Here is a 21,815-nt window from a genome sequence, read left to right on the forward strand (position 1 = left end):
ATCCTGAAGGTGCTATGGAAGGAAGGTATGTTTTTTTAGGGTGGTGGAAAGTGCTGACTTGTCTGTCTCCATTAAGTAGTAGCACATAGCAGGGGAAGTACTGCTTATCCAATTCACCCTACCTCCCTAAGTCTTGCCTTGGAGGGATCGCAGCAGCAGAAGAAATGAGAATGCAGGATTTAGTTCCACTCATCCTAGAGTTAACAGCACCATCTCATGCACCACAGCGCCTATTATACAGGGGTAGTTGAGGTACAGCATCCAGTGAATTATCAAGATTTCCTAATGCTGTGATTCCTGTTTTCATCATGAACTAGTACTGAATAATTATAGTCTAGTGACAGAAAAACAGGAAGTCAGTCCTGTTAAAATATGAGCTTTAATAGTTTAAAAACAAAAACAAATGAAAGCCTGCTGTTTTAGTGTGCATGTGCCTTTTGGACCCTGTACACAGATCTTTAAAAGCCAGTGCTGCTTTTCACGCTGAGAAACACAGGTGTCACTGTAACGGTTGCAGCTCAGTGGCTGCTCTGGAAATCAAGTGCTAGTGCGGGTAGTAGAGGAAAGAACTCCAGCCTTCCTCAGAGACAGCAGCACTCTCTCCTGCTGCACTGACCCATCCATCAAATGGATGGTTAAAGCAACATGGTTTAGTAAAATAAGGAAACTAGCTGAAAACAACCCCACTGCAGAATCTTGCTACACAGGTGGTTCCTGTTTTATTTAGAACACATGATAGCAGAGAGAACTAGGGGCCCTCTGTTTAGGGTGCAAGCTTTGGATGTGGGAGAATTGCATTCAATTCCCTGCCCAGCAGCATCTTCCTGGGGGATCATGGTGACATGACTTTCTCTCTCCCAGCTGTAAAATAGGGTGATAACATTTCCCTTCCTCCCAGGGCTGTTGAGAATACACTAAAGAATGGGAGGTGCTCATAGTATGGGGTTAGAGCTATTTAAATACCATCCATCAATAAATAGCATGGCTCTATCTCAGACTAAGCTCTGTGGGACAGACATAAGGTGAAATCCTAGCCACTAGTGACAAGAGTGGAGCCAGAATTTCATCCAGGCTGTTACAATTATATACAGGACTACTCCAAATGAGGCCTGATCAATTGGGATGCTTAGGGGGGACTGTAATATAAATAAATAATCCAGGCTTACACCTCTAAAATCTTCATGACCTGCCAAAAGTGTTGAGTAATACTTTTGGAAATGTAATTAGCTTTCACTGTCCATTCTCTCACAGCCTACTGAAAAGGTGAAGCCCACCCCTGCATGCATGCATAGGAGGGACTCTTAGGTATGTACAAAAGAACCCACTGCTATTTCAAAGGTCAGACTGCTCCTGTAGATTTCTAGGGCAAGGGATTGCTCTCTCCTCAGCTGAGTAGGGGCTGCTATTAAGGTGAAGTTAGACTCCTGTTGGCCATTACAACTCCATCACATGGCAATAGCAACCCCCTCGGTTGTGAGGGGAGCAGATGGCATACAACTACAAATGCTAACAGCCCTAGTCACACTGAAAAACCTCAAGGCACCACTTTAAAGGCAAAGTACTTTTACAATTTCAGCAGAAGAGGCTTTGCCACTAGCTCCCCCTGACGAAAAAAAACAGTGCAACATCTTGCACCACATCTTTCCCTCCTTTTAATTAAAGGAGTCAACCAACCAGCTTACTGTTAACTACATTATCTTCCTCTGCCCCCACCCCACAATACACTCCTTTATCAAGACCTTCTACTGCACTGGGTTTAAAAAAAATATGAAGACCTGCAGAGCACTACAAAGGGTTGCAATAATTCTTAAGCATAGACTTTTGAAGGGGGAGGGGAGGAATTCAGGCTCATGGTGTACAATAGTGCTTTGTATTCAAAGGCAGAAGCCAGCAACTGCCTCCTTAGCAGTTTTTAAACAATCCCTCTATACCACACGATGGGGCTGTACACATCTACCCTATGAAAAACCCTAAGGTTGCAGAACGGCCACTGCTTTTACTAGCAAGAAGCCAGGCATGAGGAGGAGTTACTTCAGAGAGCCAAAGTAGGGGAGTCACAGCACTGCTCCATATTTAGGCAACAGTTTCCCTCCACTGGGGCCTAAGGAAGCCCGTTTTGTCTGGATATTTCTCACCTCCTGCAGCATCTGCCTTTTAAGAGAGGCTAAGGGAAACCAGATTACAGAGGAAAGCAGACAGCCCTGTCCAGCTGGGATGCAACATGGATTCTTTTACCTTATTTATGCCATCACGTTTGCTGCTCTGCCTTTTATGCCACTTCAAGCAATGTCATCTTGTAGAGCTGGTAGTGTATGAACCCACCCCGTCTTGCTACAGCTCATAAATTCAGGTTGCAGAGGGCTGTAACCGCCCCAGGATACGAATTAAACACCTGCTCCAATCAACAGCACTACTGATTGCGGTGGGAGCAGGAGAGAGCTCTCAAAAGTAGAGCAAAACTCCTCATCAAGTAACAAAAAGGAGGTTCAAGTTTCAATGCCTTTGTTTATTCCTAAAATAGGTTACGGAAGCCCTAGTAATGCAGGTCTGCCATACCTCCTCCTTGGAGAAAGAATCTTCTTTGAGGGGGATGGCTAGAGCATAGGCCCCACTAGAAATGAGGGGGAAGGGAACCACTGGAGGGCAGGGTCAAATGTGGATTGCAGTGGGCAATTCTGCTGGAAAAGGGGGGTGGGGGGAGAAAAAGCCATGCTTAGCAGTGACCTTTTAATTGCACCCTGTTCTGTTCCAGTTCCTCAGTCTTCAAACCCTCATCTTGTAGCAAGAATTAACGCAATACAACTGCAGAGCATAAACAAAAGTATCAGCATCTTTTTCTTCCATAGGAAAGTAAGCAGAGGGAACAGACTCCACTTTGCTTACCCAGCATGTGGTGGCTGTGAAGTGCTATGTGTTACACAAATGAAAACAGCACAAGGAAGGTCTTGATTTGCCTGTGCCAGGTTGTTTCCCTCCTTTCCCCCAACACAGGCTCTTTCCTCCCTTGGGTTAGGTAGAACCCTCAGGCTCAAGCAAACATAGCTGAGATGTCTGCTGGAGAGAAACTCCTGGAGAGATGGAATGTGCCTGCCTCTCACCACTGAAGGCACAGACACTAAAGCAGTGATGCAAGGCAGGAGATTCTTGGACGGGGGGGAGAATTTAAATAAATACATGGTTAAAAAAAGGAAGGGGGGAAATGTAGGGTGAGCAGGCTGAACCCTATCCAGCTACAAATTAATCCAGAAGAAAGAGGGACTGGGGTGTCCATACTGCTGCTGGCAAGAAACGCTTCCATAGTAGCTACAAGGCTGGAACATGGCTTACAAGAGTGCCAAGGTGCTGAAAAAAGTCCAAGGAAAAGGGCCGCGCGATCAGTATGGTCCCTGTTCAAACAAGGTACTTAAGCATATGCCTAACTTCAAGCATGTGAGTAAACCTATTGAAGTCAACAAGCCAGGGTAAGTCAATGGTACTGCCTGAGGTCCAGTAAGAACCTCAGGTGCTGAAAGGCAAATAGTTACTCCTAGGAGTTAGCATCCCACATTCAAGTGATGCAAGGGGAGGAAGGCATGAACACAGCCAGCCTTTCAAATGAACAAACAAGGGGCACTATGGTCCAGCAAACTGTCACTGGCCCAGGCCCATGGCTGAGGAGTGAGAAATTCCTGTGCTGAGGAGAAGCAGAGCTAAGGGGCAGGAAGAAAAATCTGTTACTAAGACCCTCCCCACCAACACACACATCCCCTCTCTGGCAGCTAAACCAGAAGAGGACTCCAAGCTGCAAGGCAACTCATTGCAAATAGTAAAGCCAGCTAGGCATGAGGGCTACAGCTTCCTGCACCTCATTGAAAAACCAGTGGGCTGTCCGAGTGCTAGATAGTGGACAGCTGCCTGAAAAGATGATCCACTCAGTGACTGCTCAAGCAGAACAAGAGCTGGTAAACTGGTGCCAGGGCTAAGCACAAACTGATACAAACTCATGGCACTGGAATAAGAAGACAGGAAGCTGAATTAAGTAGCAGACTACACAGATTCCACCCCTTTGGTTGATGAAGTTAGCAATCACAAGAAGAAAGAGCTGATGACAAATTAGAGCCAAGTATTTCCCATATAGCTTTACCAACAGCACTCAGCCCTGCCCTGAGAAGAGACTGCAAATCACAGCAACCGCTGGGTGCCTGTGTGATACTGGTCACTGCTTGGTAGGATCTACTTCAACACTTTCCTGCTATTTTAACCAAAGAGGGATCCATGCAACGAATAAATGAATTGGGAGGCACCATTCTCCCCGGCTCCAGGCATAAAATGGGGAGAATACACTCTAGATCATTCCACCTTTCAAATGCTAGAAGTAAGAACATAATACTTTCTGCCATCCCATAACGCAAAGTGATCCTGTTGCACATCCAGTCTTAAGTCTTCTGCTATAGATGGGGAGGTTGGTTTGATTCCAACTCAACGGCTGAATGAGTGAGCAAGCGGGGTGTACGAATTCAATTCTGCATAATTAATTGAACTGACCTCAATGAGAGATGCAGTGGGTGGAGGATATTTAAAAGATTGGGGAGCACTGTACAATACTCAGTTGGAGGAGGCATTCTCCACAGTCAACTCCTGAAGGCTCAAATATGCATGATTTCACATTGGTCCCCATGAGAAAAGGTGCTTTCCTGAAATCTCCAGCCCTCAAAAATCTAGACTAGTCATAAACAGTTGCCAATGTCAATTGTGAGGGTTGGTGAAAAGATGCCATTGGTCCTATGGATATCAGGGGAAAAAAAAAAAAAAAAAAACCAAAGCTTGAGCTGTCACTCCTGGAGAAAGGAAAATAAAATCACATTGTGTTTAAAACGATAAATACTTTTTTTGTATAAAGTCATTAAATAAGTGCGATCCTTCCAGTGACTGGGTGATGGGTTCAGTGATGCTCCAAAGCACTGTTCCATAGTCTTTAAAAAGCCATCTCTCTGCTCCCTGTCTCTCTTGACCTCAGTTTAAGTACAGCAGGGGTTATCAATGACTAGCATGACATCAATGCCATATACTTCCAGCAGGTCCATTAGGAAGCTTCGGTCACCTTGTGGATCCAGGCCCATGCCCCGGGCATGGTCAGCTGTCAAGGTCTTGTCCTGGCTGGCTGACACCTCCATTAGTGTCTGAAATATCCGATTGTTCTGCTCCATGAAAAACCTGCAGGAGGACAGAGCCAATGGGGAAGAGGAGATGGAGTTGAGAAGAAAAATGGAAGACAGATTCTCTACACCATCCTCAGAGCCTCAAAGAATATTTGAACCACTTTAAACACATTCCCCCCTTCCTTCCACCATGGTATTGCACAGTCCTATCCCCAGAGGATCAGACAGGTCTCCCTTTGTGATTAGTCAATACTGAGCCTTTTACTCAAGAGCCATGCTTCAGGCTGGCTTCTTCAAGCTAGGCACCAGCCAGCTAACACGCTGTATGGAGCAAGAGACCATTAGCAGAAATCCAACCTGTTTCCCCCATAATGCACTGTGAGACCTGAGGGAACAAAACTGGCAAGCTAACCCAATTGATGTCTGTCTCCATTACCTGGTCCTGAGCCTCCACTTTCCAGCTCTGACTAATCTTCCCCACCAAACAAGGAACAGCACTTGGAGGTGGAAGCTCAGCTGGCTACTTCCTGCATCCCCTTGCAGGTACAGTACTGTTATCTGGTCCCATATCCTCTCCAAACATAGTCCAGTTTTAAATGACTCGCGCAGTGAGGCTTCCGCTCTGGGCAGCAGGCTGTTCATAGTCCAAAGCATCTCACTCTTGGGAAGCTCTTCCCAATATTCACCCTCAATTTTCCTTTATACAATTTCATCATGTTATTCTCACGTGTATCATCCCTTTCACACCACAGGACATGAGCACTAATAGTGTCTGGTGAAGGGCTCCGTAGGAGAGGCCAGGGTCTTACCTCTTTAGCACTTCAGCTGACACGTATTTCTCCACTCACTTCTAGTTCCTCAGTCTCTCAGACTGCAGGAAGTACACAAGCATTACCCAACCCTTCACTCCAGCCTCCACCGCAACCACCACAAACGTAACCCCCCAGCCGACAAGCAGAGGCACAGTTTGCTCCCCACAGCCAGAGCACCGTTTGCATCTCAACAAGGTCTTCAGCCTCTCCCAGCATAGCCAGGAATTCTGAAGTGGATCTGATGACATCAGTATTTTAGAAACAGAGATTTCTTCCATTTCCAATCCATGCTTTAAGGATTCCCACATCCCCTCCGGACACCTCCAGCCCCCCAAACATCTCCTTATTTGCAGGCTAAGCTAGTGCACTATGAAACCAGGGAGACACGACTGGACTCTATGCTGCCATTTGTGCACAGTTCTTCAGTGTGAAACCACATTTTAAAGAATCCCCAGAACCTGGTGGTGGTTCAGTGGTGCAGGGAGCAACTCACAAGATAAAGAGGTCCTCTTCACAGGAGCTGCAGTCCCCATCCACCTCCTGAGAGTACATCAACATCTGTCTGGGAGAAGGAAGGCAAATCAAACGTCTGTATAAGCAATGAACCCCAGAGCAACAGCAGCAGCAAACAGGATTATGTCTGACGACATCACCATTTATGTGAGACAAAGGTACCAAACCCAGTTCCTTCATCTCTAATACACAGGCAGCAGCAGAGTCCTATGGACAGGGCACTTGGCTGAGATTCAGGAAATCTGGGTTCCAGTCCCAGATCTGCTGCCAACCCATTGCATGACCCCGGGCAAGTCACTTGATCTCCATGCCTGTTACCCTTCTCACCCTTTATCTGCCTTGTCTATTTAGAATGATCAGGACTGACTCATGCTATATGTTTGCACAGTGCCCAGCACAAAAGGTGCCCTGATCTCAGCTGGAGTCTCTAGGCCCTACCATAATACAGTAGAACCACAAAGATACAAACACCAGAGTTACGAACTGACCGGTCAACTGAACACCCTGTGAAACCGGAAGTAAGCAATCAGGCAGTAATGGGGAGTGGAGGGGGAGGAAAAGAAAGCAAATACTATACTGTGCCTGTATTGCATCTTAAAAGTTGGCACAGCTGGGTTTCCTGTCCCTAACTCCACTTGCCATGTGAGGGGCAGCCACTTACAGGTAGGCGGTGAAGACGCTGAGGTTCACAGGCACTGCTGAAAGCCCCTGCTGCCAGCCCACGACAGCCTGACTGGAGCATGCAGAGCAGAGAGATCAGCTTGCAAGCTCAGTCGGAGGTGCCTGAACGCAGGAAAGCCTGAACTGCTGAGAGCTGTTGCAGCCAGATCCTGGAGCTGGAGTGGGAGCCAGAGTTTGACCTTTTGCCTGCACGCTGTGCTCTGGAGGAGTTTTAAAGGGCCACAGCCTGTGCACCGATGCGGCCTAAATTTTGCCCATGGCTGCACTCCTGGGTCCTGCCAGCACCTCTGGGAGTGCAAAGAGCAGGGGAGGGAGGGGCACTGGCAGCGGGCTGGCACCAACCTCCTGCCACATGCTGCCTCGAGCATGGCAAGCAGTGCACAGAGCAGAGCGAGCCATGAGGAGAGGCGGCTGAGGGCTGGGGCTTGTAGTGCCAAGGTGGGGGGCAGACCCCCTCAGTTCAGCCCAAAAGGCAAGAGGAGGGCAGGGAGCTGCTTTGCAAACCAGGCAGTGCTGCCAGGTACCACCTTTGCAGAGCTCTCTCCCAGCCTCAGCTGGAAGACACTGACTGCAGGATATTGCGCCATAATGTTTCGTTCAGAGTTACAAACATCCTCCATTCCCAAGGTGTTCGTATCTTTGCGGTTCTACTGTACAAGCAACCACCATGAACGTGCTGAATGAGAGGGTCACAAGGGTGAACCAAAGCAGCAAGAAATCTGGAAAAATGAAGAGAAGATAATTCAAAGAAAGTGAAGACATAGATACTGGTTCCATCACTCCAACGCTCAGGTCTCCTCAACTACCTCTGGTCGTTGAGCCGCCGATATTTTTCCTTGTCGGCACTGTTAATCTTCAGGAGTGGCTGCAGGTGCTCATGGTGCGTCTTCACATTCTGGTTATCCACGTAGACGTCATAGAGATCTTGCTTCTCCTCAAAGATCTTTTCCGTCGTGCCTGCCGGGACCAGAGGAAGAGGAAGATTTTCAGACAGGTGTCCCGCTTTCCTTGCGGGGTGGCCCTTCTCTCTTGCTTCCTTGTTTGATGAGAACAAGACATAGCCACACCCAGCCACATTACGTTTGGTGAGTCATTGTTTGATGGGAGGAGGACACGGCCATACCCACACATGTTAAGATCTCTTCTCTTTTATCTCACAGTCTCTCTCACCATCAGGAAATCTTTTTAAGCTTAAGTTTTAAAAAGAACCTGTTGATCCCTCAGAAAATGCAGCTTGAGGTGAAGCAGTAAGGAAGGAAAGAGGCTGTTGTACTTACAGGCCACATAAGACACTTCTGTCTCCAGCATTTCTATGTCTGCCACATTCACATAGAAGAATGGCTTGGACTCTGGAACGGTCCCCCCAATGCCAGGCAGTGAGACATTGGCTAGGCAGCAACAGCAATACACTGTAGGTGAGAGAAAGGGATAATGTGATGCTCTCAGCAGGGTCCAGAATGACCCCCCCTTGTTGTTCACTTCCCCATTTGCTCCTAAATGCTCCTCCACACAGTGTTTATTGCACAGCATAGCGGCATCTGATCGGCACGGAAATGCTTACGTTTCACTCTGCCTCTCCCATTGGGCACCACGTTATTGAAGTTCCTGGGGGATGTTTAGCTATCTCCCCCCGCACCCAGCTTGAAGGTCAGGCAACAGCATCTGCTGCTGCCACACGGAGACAAGAGTTCAGGTTCATAGCTCTGCAGGCCAACAAGGCCTGGGAAAAGCATGTGTAACCCTTGAAGAAGTGGGGTTATTTTGCAAAAACCCTGCCATCACCTTGCCTACTAGGGGGCTTGCGAGGACGGCACTGCATCTATCTGTATCAGCTAGAAGGAGCATACGTGCGCATGTGTAAGTCCCTATCCCTTCAGGGGTGGGAAGGCAGAGGTTTGACCTGACGCCATACCTCTATAGCAGACAACTCCTACTGGTGGTGGTGAAAATATCAAAATGCGTTTGCGTAGCAGAGCGAACTTCCAGAGGATGAGGATCTGCTCTCCGAAGAACTTAATGAACTGAGACATACAGCCTGCGGGGTGTGTGATCTGCGGGCCAGAGGAAGAGATCGGCTCATGAGAGATGCAACAGGAGCACACAGAGAGAGGCTAAATACAGAAGCAGAATATGGGAACAAGGCATAGATACACACAGCCCATCACCACCCACCATACTGGTGAAACTAGAGGTACAGGAGCAAGAGCAGCTCACTGCAGCAGGGGATAGTTGCTGCCTGTGATACCCAGCCTACCTTGTGCAGTTTAGGGCTCAGCCCATGAATGCTGAAATGCATGGAGAAAACTCCACTAACCTGGCCAGCAGAGAGACTTGCTATAAACAAGTGGGCTAGTCCTGAACCCATAAGGAGAATCAGTGCACTACATGTTCATACAAGCTTGATGGCACCTGCCTCACCTTCATCTCTGGATACATGTATCTGTGGATGGAGGGCAGCCAGTGGACAGGTGGCTGAGATGTGGGGGTACCCTTGCCAGCAGGGAGAACCCCCTTCTTGTCATCATAAAATGCCTCCAGGTGGGAATAATGACCTGGCATCTCCAGCTGGTGTCTGGAAAAGACAAAAAGTAAGAAAGATATATGCAGTGTGCAGATTCCAAGGGCCCTGTCCCAAGCCACACATATGTCTTGTAGTCCGTGATTCAACCTTGGGTGCCTCTGATTTCACAGGCCGTAGCACCAGCATCATGCACCTCTGTATCTTTCAGTGCATCCAAGGTACGGGGGCAGGGCTGAGATGGTCAGTCCGCACTCTTCTACTCCATGCATGGTAGATTTGGTTCTGGTTTTTAACATTTAGAACAAATTCAAACAAGATGGTGTTTTCCTGCAAGTCCTCTTTTACCCTTACATAATTCCCTTAGCATAATCTGATCCTGCAGTCCCACTGGACAGCGCTGTGTAGACACAGCAGAAGCACATATGTAGCCAATATCAAAACCCCCCTGTTGCCTCTAAAAATCTTTCAAGAAGCCTTTAGCAAATTGATGTTTTAAGGGACGGGAGGGAAATCAACAATTACTTTGTTCTAATACATGTTCAAAACAAGCAATTCTCCAGCAGATTTAAAAAAATGTGTTACACCATGAAGTGGTCCTGTTTTACTAATTCAAGTTTAATTTCTTTCCTCTGTCGTTATCCTCAGTTCCAGTAACGCACTCACACACAAAGGTGTATGGGGAATTACTCTTTCAAGGAAGGAGGTCTTAATTTGGCAACATATCCAAGTCTCAGGTCAAAGCCAAAACCTATTACTGCACATCCAGGGAAAATTACTTTTCAAATGACACCCAAAATGATTTTCAATGTAGCTTGGGAAACCTTCACATCCAATTATCCAAACAAACATTCAGACCCTTCAGTACAGGTGTACAGACAGCCAATCCTGTATCCCACAGCAACTTACCGGACCTGGTTCTCCAAGAAGTGCATATATCTATAGAGCAGGGTGTATGAAGGGGAGAGAATCCCCACAGACTTCATGCGGGCACCACGCTCTAACTCGCTCTCCACAGGCATGTTTGCAAAGCAGGCCAGGCCGAAGCAGAGCCCTTTCCGGAAATAACTGGGGACAAATATTCAACAAAAAAATAACTAGAAGGTGGGGGAGTGCAGAGAGAGGCACAGAAATGGCAAGGTATAACAAGCAGATCCTAGGAAGGACCATGAAAAATATCAATCTCCCATTCAACTCCCCCTGTGCACATAGGCCTCTGCCATTTTAATCAGGTTTTCTAAATCTACTGAGAGCATGGGTCTACATTACATGGCATTCAAAGAGCTGGCAGCCCCCAGTGCCTCTGCTACCACTAAAGGCCTTTGCTAGCACTGGTGCAGCGGAACCTGTGTTAGTAATGAAGGGGAATTTTCAGAAGAGAGGCCAGGGTAGAAAGCTGGGCCCAGAGAGCATAGTGTGGTGTTTCCCAAGAACAGTAAGATTCACACACCACACTTCATAAAGTGATTCAGACCAGCTGTCTAATGATGGTGTGTTTGGCTCCCACGCTATCTCCCAGACTTGTGGAGGATGGAAGCACTGCAGATGAAACACATCCTCTGGCCGAGCAGAGGATGGAGTCGACAAACTCTACAGAGAGCAACTGTCAGTCTTCCTTGGACCAAGAGAAGTTCACTGCAGCTTGGGGCCTTTGAGAGCGGAGAAGTATGATGGGAAAGGGGTGAACCAGAATTCCCACTAGGAGGAGGGAGGGAAGAGGATGTGAAACGGAGTCAGGACATTATCACCACCCACCATCTAAAGGAGACAGACAAGTCTTTTTAAACTTGTTCTCTTTTGCGTTCTCTCTTCAAACCACAAACAAACTCCCCTTCCCCCAGTTTTGCTCTTTTCCATCTGGCAAAGAGGTTGCTCCATCCCACCACGCCTCCTCTGCTGATATTCCTAATGGAGCATGAAATTAGCAATTCCGGTTGTTTTCTTGTTTGTGCCTCATGCATTAGTGTCAGTTGACTTCTGGAAACCCAGTCTGCTCTTGTTGGCAGGCTGGCCTCCAGAGCAGAAATCATTCTACACTAGGACCTACATAAACAGCAGATATTTGATACAGTAGATGCTAAATACCTAAAAATTCACTCCAAATCAGTTAGTTTTACAGCATGTCAATCTGGGGGGCCTTAGTTGACAGGCAGTGTTCATTGTTAATGCTGTGGACTAAGGGAGGAGGACGTGTGTGTGTCTGGCTAAGGAGGATAGGAAGGAGCAGCGTAGCCCAAATATACTCACATGAAATCTGACTGGATTTTGTGCGACCCACTTGCCATGGATTTGAACTCAACACCTTCCAAGTCAATGTCTTGGGGCAAACACCATTCCACCAGATTACCTGTGGGGCAAGGGAGCGACAATTTTTCATTGGTGTGGAAAAGCATCCCACCCTTTACTGAAAATAAAGCAGCAACAAGTCAGCAGCAGCCAGGTTTAAGCCACTTGGGTACCAAACAGCAGTGTACCGGTAACAGTATTTTAAAAGGTAAGTTTTTGGAGCAATGCAGGATGGTGATTACATGGCATTACAGTGAGACGGGTCTCTCCAGTACCTGAGACCGAGCACAGATGCAACCTTACCACACTCCATCTACTACCCACGACAGAGACATGCTGCATTGAACACCAGTTCATTGCATGGGTCTCAAGAGTTATTTCAGAACCTATTTAATATCTTGCAGACTTGCCCCTCCAAACCTTGTCAGGCAGCGACTCCAGCAGATATATATACCCAGATATTTGGGCAGGGCAGTGAAGGAGGGGCTAATTCTACTGATGTCGTGCTGTGAGAGTTCTGTGGACAGAAGACTTCAGGCTCCAAAGCGGAGAATCTGACCCCACTCCTCAGTATTGTAGTGCAAAAGCAGAGCAAAGGGACGGACATAAGATTAAATAGCCGGGCATTTGGTAACTGCATCATGCTGCCATGATAAAGTCTTGGATTCAGAAAGGATTTTAGAAATCCTGTTCAAGAGAGGCAAGAATCATAAAAGTATAGGACTGGAAGGGACCTTGAGAGGTCTTCTAGTCCAGTGCCCTGCACTCAAGGCAGGACTACGTAATAACCAGACAATTCCTGACAGGTGTTTATCTAACCTGTTCTTAAAAACCTCCAGTGATGGAGAGTCCACAACCTGCCTAGGCAGTTGTTCCAGTGCTTAACTACCCTGACAGTCAGGACATTTTTCCTAATGTCCAGCCTAAACCTCCCTGGCTGCAATTTAAGCCCATTGCTTCTTGTCCTGTCCTCAGAAGATAACAATTTTTCACCCTCCTCCTTGTACTAGCCTCCTATATACTTGAAAACTGTTATGTCCCCGTCCCCCCCCTCCTGCCCCAGTCTTCTCTTCTCCAGACTAAACAAATCCAATTTGTTTATAGTCTTTCCTCATAGGTCATGTTTTCCAGACCTTTCATCATTGTTGTTGCTCTCCTCTGGACTTTCTCTAGTTCGTCCACATCTCTCCTGAAATGTGGCACCCAGAACTGGACACAATACTCCAGCTGAGGTCTAATCAGCATAGAGCAGAGCAGAAGAATTACTTCTCTCATCTTGCTTACAACACTCCTGCTAATACATCCCAGAATGATGTCCGCTCTATTTTTGCAACAGTGCTACACTGTTGACTCCGATTTAGCTTGTGATCCACTATGACCCCCAGATCCCTTTCCACAGTACTCCTTCTTAGGCAGTCATTTCCCATTTTGTATGTGTGCAATCAGTTGTTCCTTCCTAAGTGGAGTACTTTGCATTTGTCCTCATTAATTTCACCCTATTTACTTAAGACCATTTCTCCAGTTTATCCAGATCATTATGAATTTTAATCCTATCCTCCAAAGCACTTGCAACCCCTTCCAGCTTGGTATCATCCATTGTCTAAATCATTTAGAAGTCCAATCTCCAAGGAGAAAGGAAACTGCATCCCCTTCCCCTTCCTGCCAGGCTCATGAAGGGGTATTAAAAAGCCCAGGCCAGAACTTTGTATGTAGATTTATGGCTGAAGTGAAAGTCCTATGATCACAACTGATAGGGAGGAGTGTACACACACCACAGAGTAAACAAACACCAGCCATGCTCATGTCTGTGGAACCTTACTGCTTAAAAAACAGAGATATGTAAAAATACATGCACGCCACATATATGGCCATGATATTCATGTGAAAAACCTAAGTAATGGGTTAACAAGTTTGTCATACACCTTTGACTGCTTCACCTGCACTCTGCCCATTAATCAATCTTTGCCAGGGCTTCTACCATTCCAAGTCTCTGAGCAAATCAGCTCGCTGTGTTTTTTAGTATATAAAAACTTGTTACAAGAAGGATTTCCTTCTGTTCACTAGTCTAAGGCTCAGTACACGCAATCTTTAGTCCCAGACCAATGATATTTTAATGGTTCAATAGCCCACAAACCATCAGGTCTACAAACATCTGCCATATGCCACGGGAGAGCTGGTATTTCACCTCACACCCAAAGTATGGGTGGGGAGACTCCACTCCAGTCTTATCTTTCTTGATGTCTCTGCTTAGGTAATGGATCATGTCTCTGGAAACCCATTATCTTCCTTGGTAAGACTGGTCAAACAGGAATCTCAAAGCCAACACCCTAATACAGCTTCCATGGAACACTTCTCAAGGTAATTAAAATATCAGGAGTTGACTCAAATGTTTCATGGATTTCCCAACCTCCAAATTCTACAACACAATAATTGTTCCAGCAAATACAAAAGTGCACAAATACAGAAAAGATTAAGACTGAATAAATTGACGATTGACTGTTACCTCAAACAACCCCAACCGGAAAGAGAGTTTAATGCCTGAAATAGAAACGAATATCTGAGAAGTCTGATCTGGGGAGGGGGAGGAGATATGAGAGAATAGTTTTTGAGATGAAAGATGATCCATACAGAAAGACAAAAAATATTACAAGTCAATCCAATCCTAAACCCTTTCACAACAGATTTGTGGGCTACACATAGATTTTGGACCAAGACAAATACGGGGTTAGGGATGGGATTTTTCTACCAAAAGTTATATTAGTACAATCCCTAGCGTGGACACAGTTGTACCAGTATGAAGGCACCTGATCTCAGTATAGCTTATTCCCCTTCCCAAACACGATACATGTATAACATCATCCACACTGGGATGTGTGGGGTGGATGGACCACTTTATAGCAGGATAATTAAAACAGTACAACTTGTGTGTTTAGACAAGGCCTTACACTTGGCCAAGACTTTCAGAAACAAGCGCCTAAAATTTGACACCTAAGTAAGTAGGTGATTTTCAAAACTAGCTGAGCACCCAGCAGCACCCATTTGGGTCAGGAGGAGCTGTGGGGTGCTCCACATTTAAATAAGTGTCTAACTTTAGATGACCCTTTCTGCTGCATCATCTTTATCCAGACACTTTCATTCTGTTCAGAGATGGGGAGGCCAGTTTTAGACTGTCTTGTCAACAATGTCACCACACAGCTAATGTAAGTCGCTACAAAACCAAGCAAGAAAGTGGGGATAAGGGAGAGCTTTTTCCATTATAAAGGACTCTCCTGCAGGCTCTGGTTGATTTCAGTACAAAGGGGATTTCCCATTTTATGATGGTAATGCCCAGAGACCCCCAAGCAGGGCTCTACTGTGTGAGATGTACAAACAGATATGAAGACAGGAACAGGTACTTCAATAATGGTTTCTTTTAAGTAGTGTACAAGGCTGGTGGAGGAAGCCACTAAGGTAACGCCAGTCCACACCTTTCCCCTGTGGGTTGTGTTTAGAGCTATATGTAGCCACTTTTTATTTATAACTGTTTTTAAAAAAGACCGAAGATGATCCTTCCATGAAGAGTTTAAGGAAGTGGATCAGGGCTCCCTTGACCACAAGTTGCGGTTAAGGCTAAGTTCCCCCACAAGTTCCTCTTTCAAACCTAACTGAAAGTCTATTTCTTATAATGAATCAACTACTATCTTCATCTGCACAGTTAATAGTAATATGTTACCATTCCACAGCACCTTTCAGCCGAGGTATCTTCAGTTAGTTAAGCCTCAAATATTACTGTGGGTATTGGAAAGTATTATCTCCATTTTACAGATGTGTAAACAGACAGAGGTTAAGTAATATGCCCTAATCCACACAGCAGGTCAGTGGCAGAGCAAGTGGAACTAGAACCTTGTCCTGTGCTTTAAGCACTGGAGATCATCACGCTCACACCTGAATAAACTCATTTAGTTGCATGGTTTTCTAGGATCTTTCATTAAAAAGAACATTAGCCACCAACACCTGTACTCCTGGAGCAGTCCCCCATCACCAGTTTGCCCTGTGTGACGTGGCAGTCGTGCAGCAAGCAAAGAGATAAAAATCAGCCAAGCTAGACGCCAGAGCAAACAAAGGAGCGACTTCACACAGGCAGGAGGGTAGCTGACTGCATACAGGAGGGAGGGGGAAGGGAGAAGCCTCGGTGAGAGCAGGAAGCCTATCCCATTCCATGACGATGCACAAAGCAGCTCCCAGGCTGGGGAGGACATTCCAAGCAGCATCCAAACAACTTGAACTTTAGAGCACAATCAGAGGCTTCAAAGAGAGACGCTCAAAGGTTCCTTGAAGATCTGTGGTAAGCCATTTGCCAGCACCAGGATAAGTTAGAAACAGCATCAGCAGCTTCTGGAATGAATGAAGCCAGAGAAAGTTTCCCTTGTAACTTTCTGCACCATCCCTCTTATTTTTGGATGCTCCCAGAAGCTACTGTGACACCAGCATTTAGCCTCTTTATTAGAGTAACCCTTTGTTCATGGGGGTGGGGGAGAAAAATCACACACTGACATGAAGATCTAAGTGTCAGTGAACACACTTTTAGCTCTATCCCAGCAGTATCTGCAACACAACATTGCAACTCTGGGCTTGTGCCTGAGAACCAGAAAGTGAAACTGAACAAGGCTTAGCTCAACTTGGAGAATGAAAGAAATACAAAAATGAAACAAACTGCTTAATAGTGGTGAATTGGGCTTTTTAAAAGCAGTTATTGGTTCACTTGAAGGCCTGATCTTGCAGGTGTAGGATTGGTAGTCTGGCCATACAAAGCCAGCTGAAGGGCTTTAGTAAGCTACAGTGTTGTTGTTAACACAAGAAGTGAGCGTGGTCCTCTCTTTTTCTTTTTTAAATCCCTGATCAGTTTTATGCTGATTTTATTCCTTTACATTTTGATCTCCATGACCAGGACTTGCTGCCCTGTGTTTCTTCTCTTTGCTTTATGTAAGATAAATAAAACTGAGGAATATTGAAATGTGCACTGCCTCAGCCCAGTGACAGCTACATCCCTGCCAACAAATTCATACGCACGGGATTTATCCAGCGTGGCCAGCAAGCTGTTATTTCTTCCAGGAGGCTCAAGACACTCCTAATAGCCAGATACATCCTTGTACAGGGAATATCTACACTAGGAAGTTCTTCAGCTTTTTTTAGCTGCAGTAATGCTACCCAAGGGTTAGCTCGAGCACAGACGTGACACAAGCACTTTCAACTCTGTCTTAACATTTCTGGGTGATTATGGCTTTGAAGAGATGGAAGGGGACAGGAGTCCAAAGAAAGCAAGACACTGAAGTGGATAACGCCATTAGCACTCCATCATCCAGCATCTGATCTGTGAATTACCCTGCACACAAGCATGGGAGCTGCCTCTGACAGCTATACCAGGAGCAGTGATTCAACCGTAACGTCTAGTCTACACTACAGGCTTTTATCAGAATAACTACATTGCTAAGGGTGTGAAAATCCACACCCCTGAGGGACGGATTTATACAGACCTAACCTGACATGTAGATTGTGCCATGTCGGCGGAAGAGCTTCAACCACCCGACATAACTACCGATTCTCAAAGCGATGGATCAGTGGAGATGGATCATAAGGCAGCTTACGTCGACCTAACTCAGTAAGTGTCTACACTAAACGTAGCTCTCACCAATGTAATTCATCCACTACACCGACTCAATAACTTCACCTCTCCGGGAGGCGTAGCGCTTAGGTCGATGTAGTTGGGTCAATGCAATGTCAGTGTAGACACTGTATTGCTTACATTGACTGTTGCTGCCTTTCAGAAACCATCCCACAATGACCCACACTGGCAGTTAAATTGGAGCAAGCACTCCTGGGGTGGCCGCCCACGGCCGACACAAGGAGTGTAGTGTGGACATGTAAAATCAGTTCAATTACTGCAGTAGCTGTAACATAGGTCAACTTCATTTTGTAGTCTAGACTTGCCCTCAGAGCGTCTTTATTAAAGCGCTGGAGTGGTGTAGCTGTGCCAATGCAGCCTTTTAAGGGTAGACTTGCCCTAAGTCTCAAACTTATTACCAAGATAGTTAGCTGTCCACCATGGTCAGGTAAGCAGCGAGAGACACAATTTGACCTGCTCCTCTTATTTCTTTTAGAGAGTGCCATCAGGAAACAGTAAGGGGGCAGCCAGCACTGAGCACAACATTCCAAGGTGCCAAACGTTAACAAGTTCAACAGAAGTGCCCCTCAAAACACGTGGGACTGCATCTCTCTCTTTAGCCTGATAGCGCTCGCCTGTAGGACAGATAGGAAGAAGAAGATAAAGAGGAGGGTTGCTGTGAGATCTATCTGGACTCCTTCCTGTTTCTGGATAGCCAAGCAAGCCACAACAAAATCCACCTTTTTCCCTCTGCAGCTGACAAAATGACCAACTGTGGCTTCTCCTTTTGAGTTTGGATTTTGGTGATCCAAGCATTCACAACCTATAGGCTTAATTACTGTAATTCTTTCTACTTCGGTATGAAACAGCTGATCTTACAAAAGTTCCTGGTGGCTCAGGACACAGCAACCTATCTGTTGTGCAAAGAAGGCCTCTGATAGCACTTCACCCCCAGTGCTCCACTCTTCACTCGCTCATGGAATTCCTGGTCAAATTCAAGATGTCAGTTCTTTACCTTCAGAGCCCTCCACAGGCTTAGCACACCCACAACACACTGCATGGTCATGACCTCTCCTGACAGCCAGATTCCCATGGTGTTATGAGACTGCCAACCTCAAGAGCAACAGTTGTATGCACATGAGATCGAACTTTCTAGCCTACTGGGGAAGAACTTTCTCCCGGAAGAAGTCAGGATACCCATGAACCATCAGCATATTCTGAGCAAAATGCAAAACTTACTTCTTTGACACAGCCCTTCTGCCATAACCCACCCTGACCCTTTCACACAAAGCCACAAGAAGCTGGTCATTGCTGACCAAAGGGACAGATATACGTAAGTGATGGCTGCTATATAAGATCCTAGATCGAGGCAGACAGAACAGCAGGACGGCATGGAATATGGCAGGTATGCTCTAACCTTCCATCTATTCCAACAGGAAGTTAATAATGAACAGCACCAGAAACAGCCATGGGCTAGCAATGAAGGGGTTAGCATTTTCTGTAATCTCAGTCTCATGATTCAGCATTGCTTAAAGCTTAGGTCAATAACAGAAGTGAAATGATACCAAGTTTGTGTAGGTCTGAGCGAGATCCAAGTGTGTGGTGAAAGACAGTTGAGAGAGAAGTTCACCACCCCATGAGAAAACAACATTCATCTCTTGAGCACCGAACACAAGAAACATGGAGTCCCTTGTGCAGACAGAACTCAAGACAGGTATGAAGCAATAAATATGTGGCAGAGCCAAGCTCTGTTGGGTACAGTCAGCACAAGTCCGTGCTCTACGTGCCCATCAGGGGAGGTAATTTACCTCTTCCACACAGACACTATTGCTACTGGACTTAATTTTCTAAAGTTGTTTGTTGTAGAGATGTATGAAAAATGATTCCCCTCCCCCCCTTTGAAAAGTTACATCTGGACAATGGAAGTCAACTTTGACTTTCTCCTTAAACTGCATTTTCAGTAATGCCCTGTGAATTACATTGTATAAGTGGAAGCACTTAAGTACAACCCACCACAGCACCAAAGACAAGATGTCCTGGTGTGTTACCTGCCATTACCCAATACTTATGTACAGCTGGAAAATAGTTGAGCTTCTGGAAAAAACACTTTTCACTCTGCGTGCCCAACTCACAAAAAGGCAAAGGAGTTTTAGGAAAAACTGAGGTTTGCCCAGGGAGGATCATATTTAACATCACACTTGTTTGGCACGCCAAACCCCACCCCCTTGACTATACTATGGAGGTCCACTACACTGAGATAAAACCGAGATCACCTTTTTGATAGTAACCTTATAGAAAGCCACCTCCTGCACTACCAGAAAATTAAATCCTAATGCTAACCCCTCTTTCTCATATGCCCTCTTCTCCCAATCACTTATTCTGATGTGCCAATACACTTACACACATACATCCCTGCCCAGCCAGAATCAGTAAAAAGGCAATGACTCTACTGAGAATGGGACAAAGCTCTTGAACTCTTATCCCAGCTTTGTCACCGTCTTGCTGCATGGCCATCAGACAAGTGAGCCTCTCTCTGTGCTTCAGTTAGTTTCCTCATTTGTACTACTCTACCTATTTCACAGGAATTCTGAGAGGATGAATTCATTAGGGTACGTAAAGCACTTTGGGATTCCTAGAAGAAAGGTGCTATAGAAAAGCTGAGTACTAATTAATCTTCACAGGTCATAGGATGAGGAAGGGAAAGCAACACAAAGATCTCAGAGTTGCATGAACGGAAGTAACTAGCACACTGCTGCACTATAGTTGGCAAAAAGAATACAAACCACAGGAAAACAACATGCATGCTGGGGAAGTGGTCAGATACCATAGCGATAGATGGCAATGAATATAGCCACCAACACACTGGAGATGTGCAGCAAATGACTGTTTATAGTCAGGATTTGATGAGTTAGGCTTCCATGGCTCACTACCAACCTGGGGACATGCAGTATAGTATTTTCCTGTGAGACAAGCCTGCAGAGACCCTCCTCAGATCATCACAGGAATAAAGAGTGCTGAACTGGGGAGAGCGTCCCATGTCTTTTCCATCACCCCGTAAAGATACATCAGTGGGTGGCAGGGAGGGTTTAAAGAAAGAGGAGGACTGTGGCAATAGAGCAGTGTTGTCTGGGAACCTGCTGAAACCCCCCAACTCATCACAGTTGTGATCAGGCGGCTATGTCAGGGAGGAAGGGGCAGGAGAAAGAGATTCCCTCACAGCTTCTCTCTCATCCCCCTGCAGGCTGGAGCCCTAGATGTGTGTGTGGGGGGCGGGGTGCAATGTTTCCCTTGAGAAGGGGCCCGCCGAGGCCTCTCCTACTCATGACAGCAGTGACCGTGCTCCACCTGAGAAGGGTGGCTGGAGAAAGCCCTGGAATTCGTGTCCCTCTCACCCCTGCTGGCACCTCCCCGCTCGGGGGAGGGCCGGGGAGAAGGAGCAGGGGGCAGTTCGGGGAGGCAGCCTTGTCCCGGGACCCTGCAGAAGCCTGCCCAACTCGTGACAGCGGTGACCAGCCGGAGGAGCGGGATTCCCACGGCTTCGCCCTCATCCGCTGCAGGCCCAGCGCGGGGCAGGGAGGCGGCGACGGGAGGCAGCGCTGGATCCAGCCGAGGCCTGCCCAGCTCATCACAGCGATGCCCGGCTGCTGAGCCCGGGGTGGTGGACCGGGGGGGGGGAGGGTCACGGTTTCTCCCCCCACCACAAACACACAACACACACACACGGGCAGCGCACGAAGGGGGCGCAGCACCGCCGCGCCACCCTTACCGGAGCGGGGATCAAAGGTGACCACGAACACCGCCACGATCTGGTCCGCCTCCGGCCCCTCCAGCGGCGGCCGCGCCGGCCCCGCGCCGCCCTCCGGCCCCGGGACCAGGCTCCAGCCGCTCCGCTCCGGCGGGGGCCGCGGCAGGGAGACCCCGGGTCCCTCGGCCCAGAAGAGCAGCGGCGCCTCGTCTGCCGGCTCCACCATGGCCCCGGCCCGCCGCCGCTACCGCCGCCCCGAGACCGGCTGCTGCTGCTGCGCCGCGCGGAGTCAGGCGGGAGCCGGGCGGGCGCCGCGCCGGGCCGGGCAGCGCAGGGAGGGGGCGGGGCTAAGAGCGCTCGAGGGGCGGGGACGGCGGGCTGTGGAAACGCCCCTCGCTCGGAGCCCGCTTGGGCCGGCCGGGCCGTGTCACCGCCAGTCACGTGACAAGGGGGCGCGCGGGGGGGGGGCGTGTTTGGAGTC

The 21,815-nt window shown here is 47.4% G+C and overlaps 1 protein-coding gene across 1 annotated transcript; it reads right to left on the reverse strand.

The window, feature by feature from the left end:
- Window positions 1-223: 223 nt before the first annotated feature.
- Window positions 224-21,606, reverse strand: DENND11 (DENN domain containing 11). Its single transcript, XM_067536197.1, has 9 exons — window positions 21,356-21,606; window positions 11,910-12,009; window positions 10,572-10,730; window positions 9,563-9,716; window positions 9,057-9,195; window positions 8,422-8,553; window positions 7,951-8,101; window positions 6,444-6,512; window positions 224-5,193 (listed from the first exon to the last, which is right to left on the reverse strand). Exons 1-9 carry the CDS (start codon window positions 21,558-21,560, stop codon window positions 4,998-5,000), a joined length of 1,305 nt encoding a protein of 434 aa, XP_067392298.1. The 5' UTR covers window positions 21,561-21,606; the 3' UTR covers window positions 224-4,997.
- Between the last annotated feature and the right edge of the window lie 209 nt (window positions 21,607-21,815).

Source organism: Emydura macquarii, unplaced genomic scaffold (genome assembly GCF_026122565.2).
Source record: "Emydura macquarii macquarii isolate MOO-44397 ecotype Brisbane River unplaced genomic scaffold, CSIRO-AGI_Emac_v2 contig_3530, whole genome shotgun sequence".
Classification (NCBI taxonomy): Eukaryota; Metazoa; Chordata; order Testudines; family Chelidae; genus Emydura; species Emydura macquarii.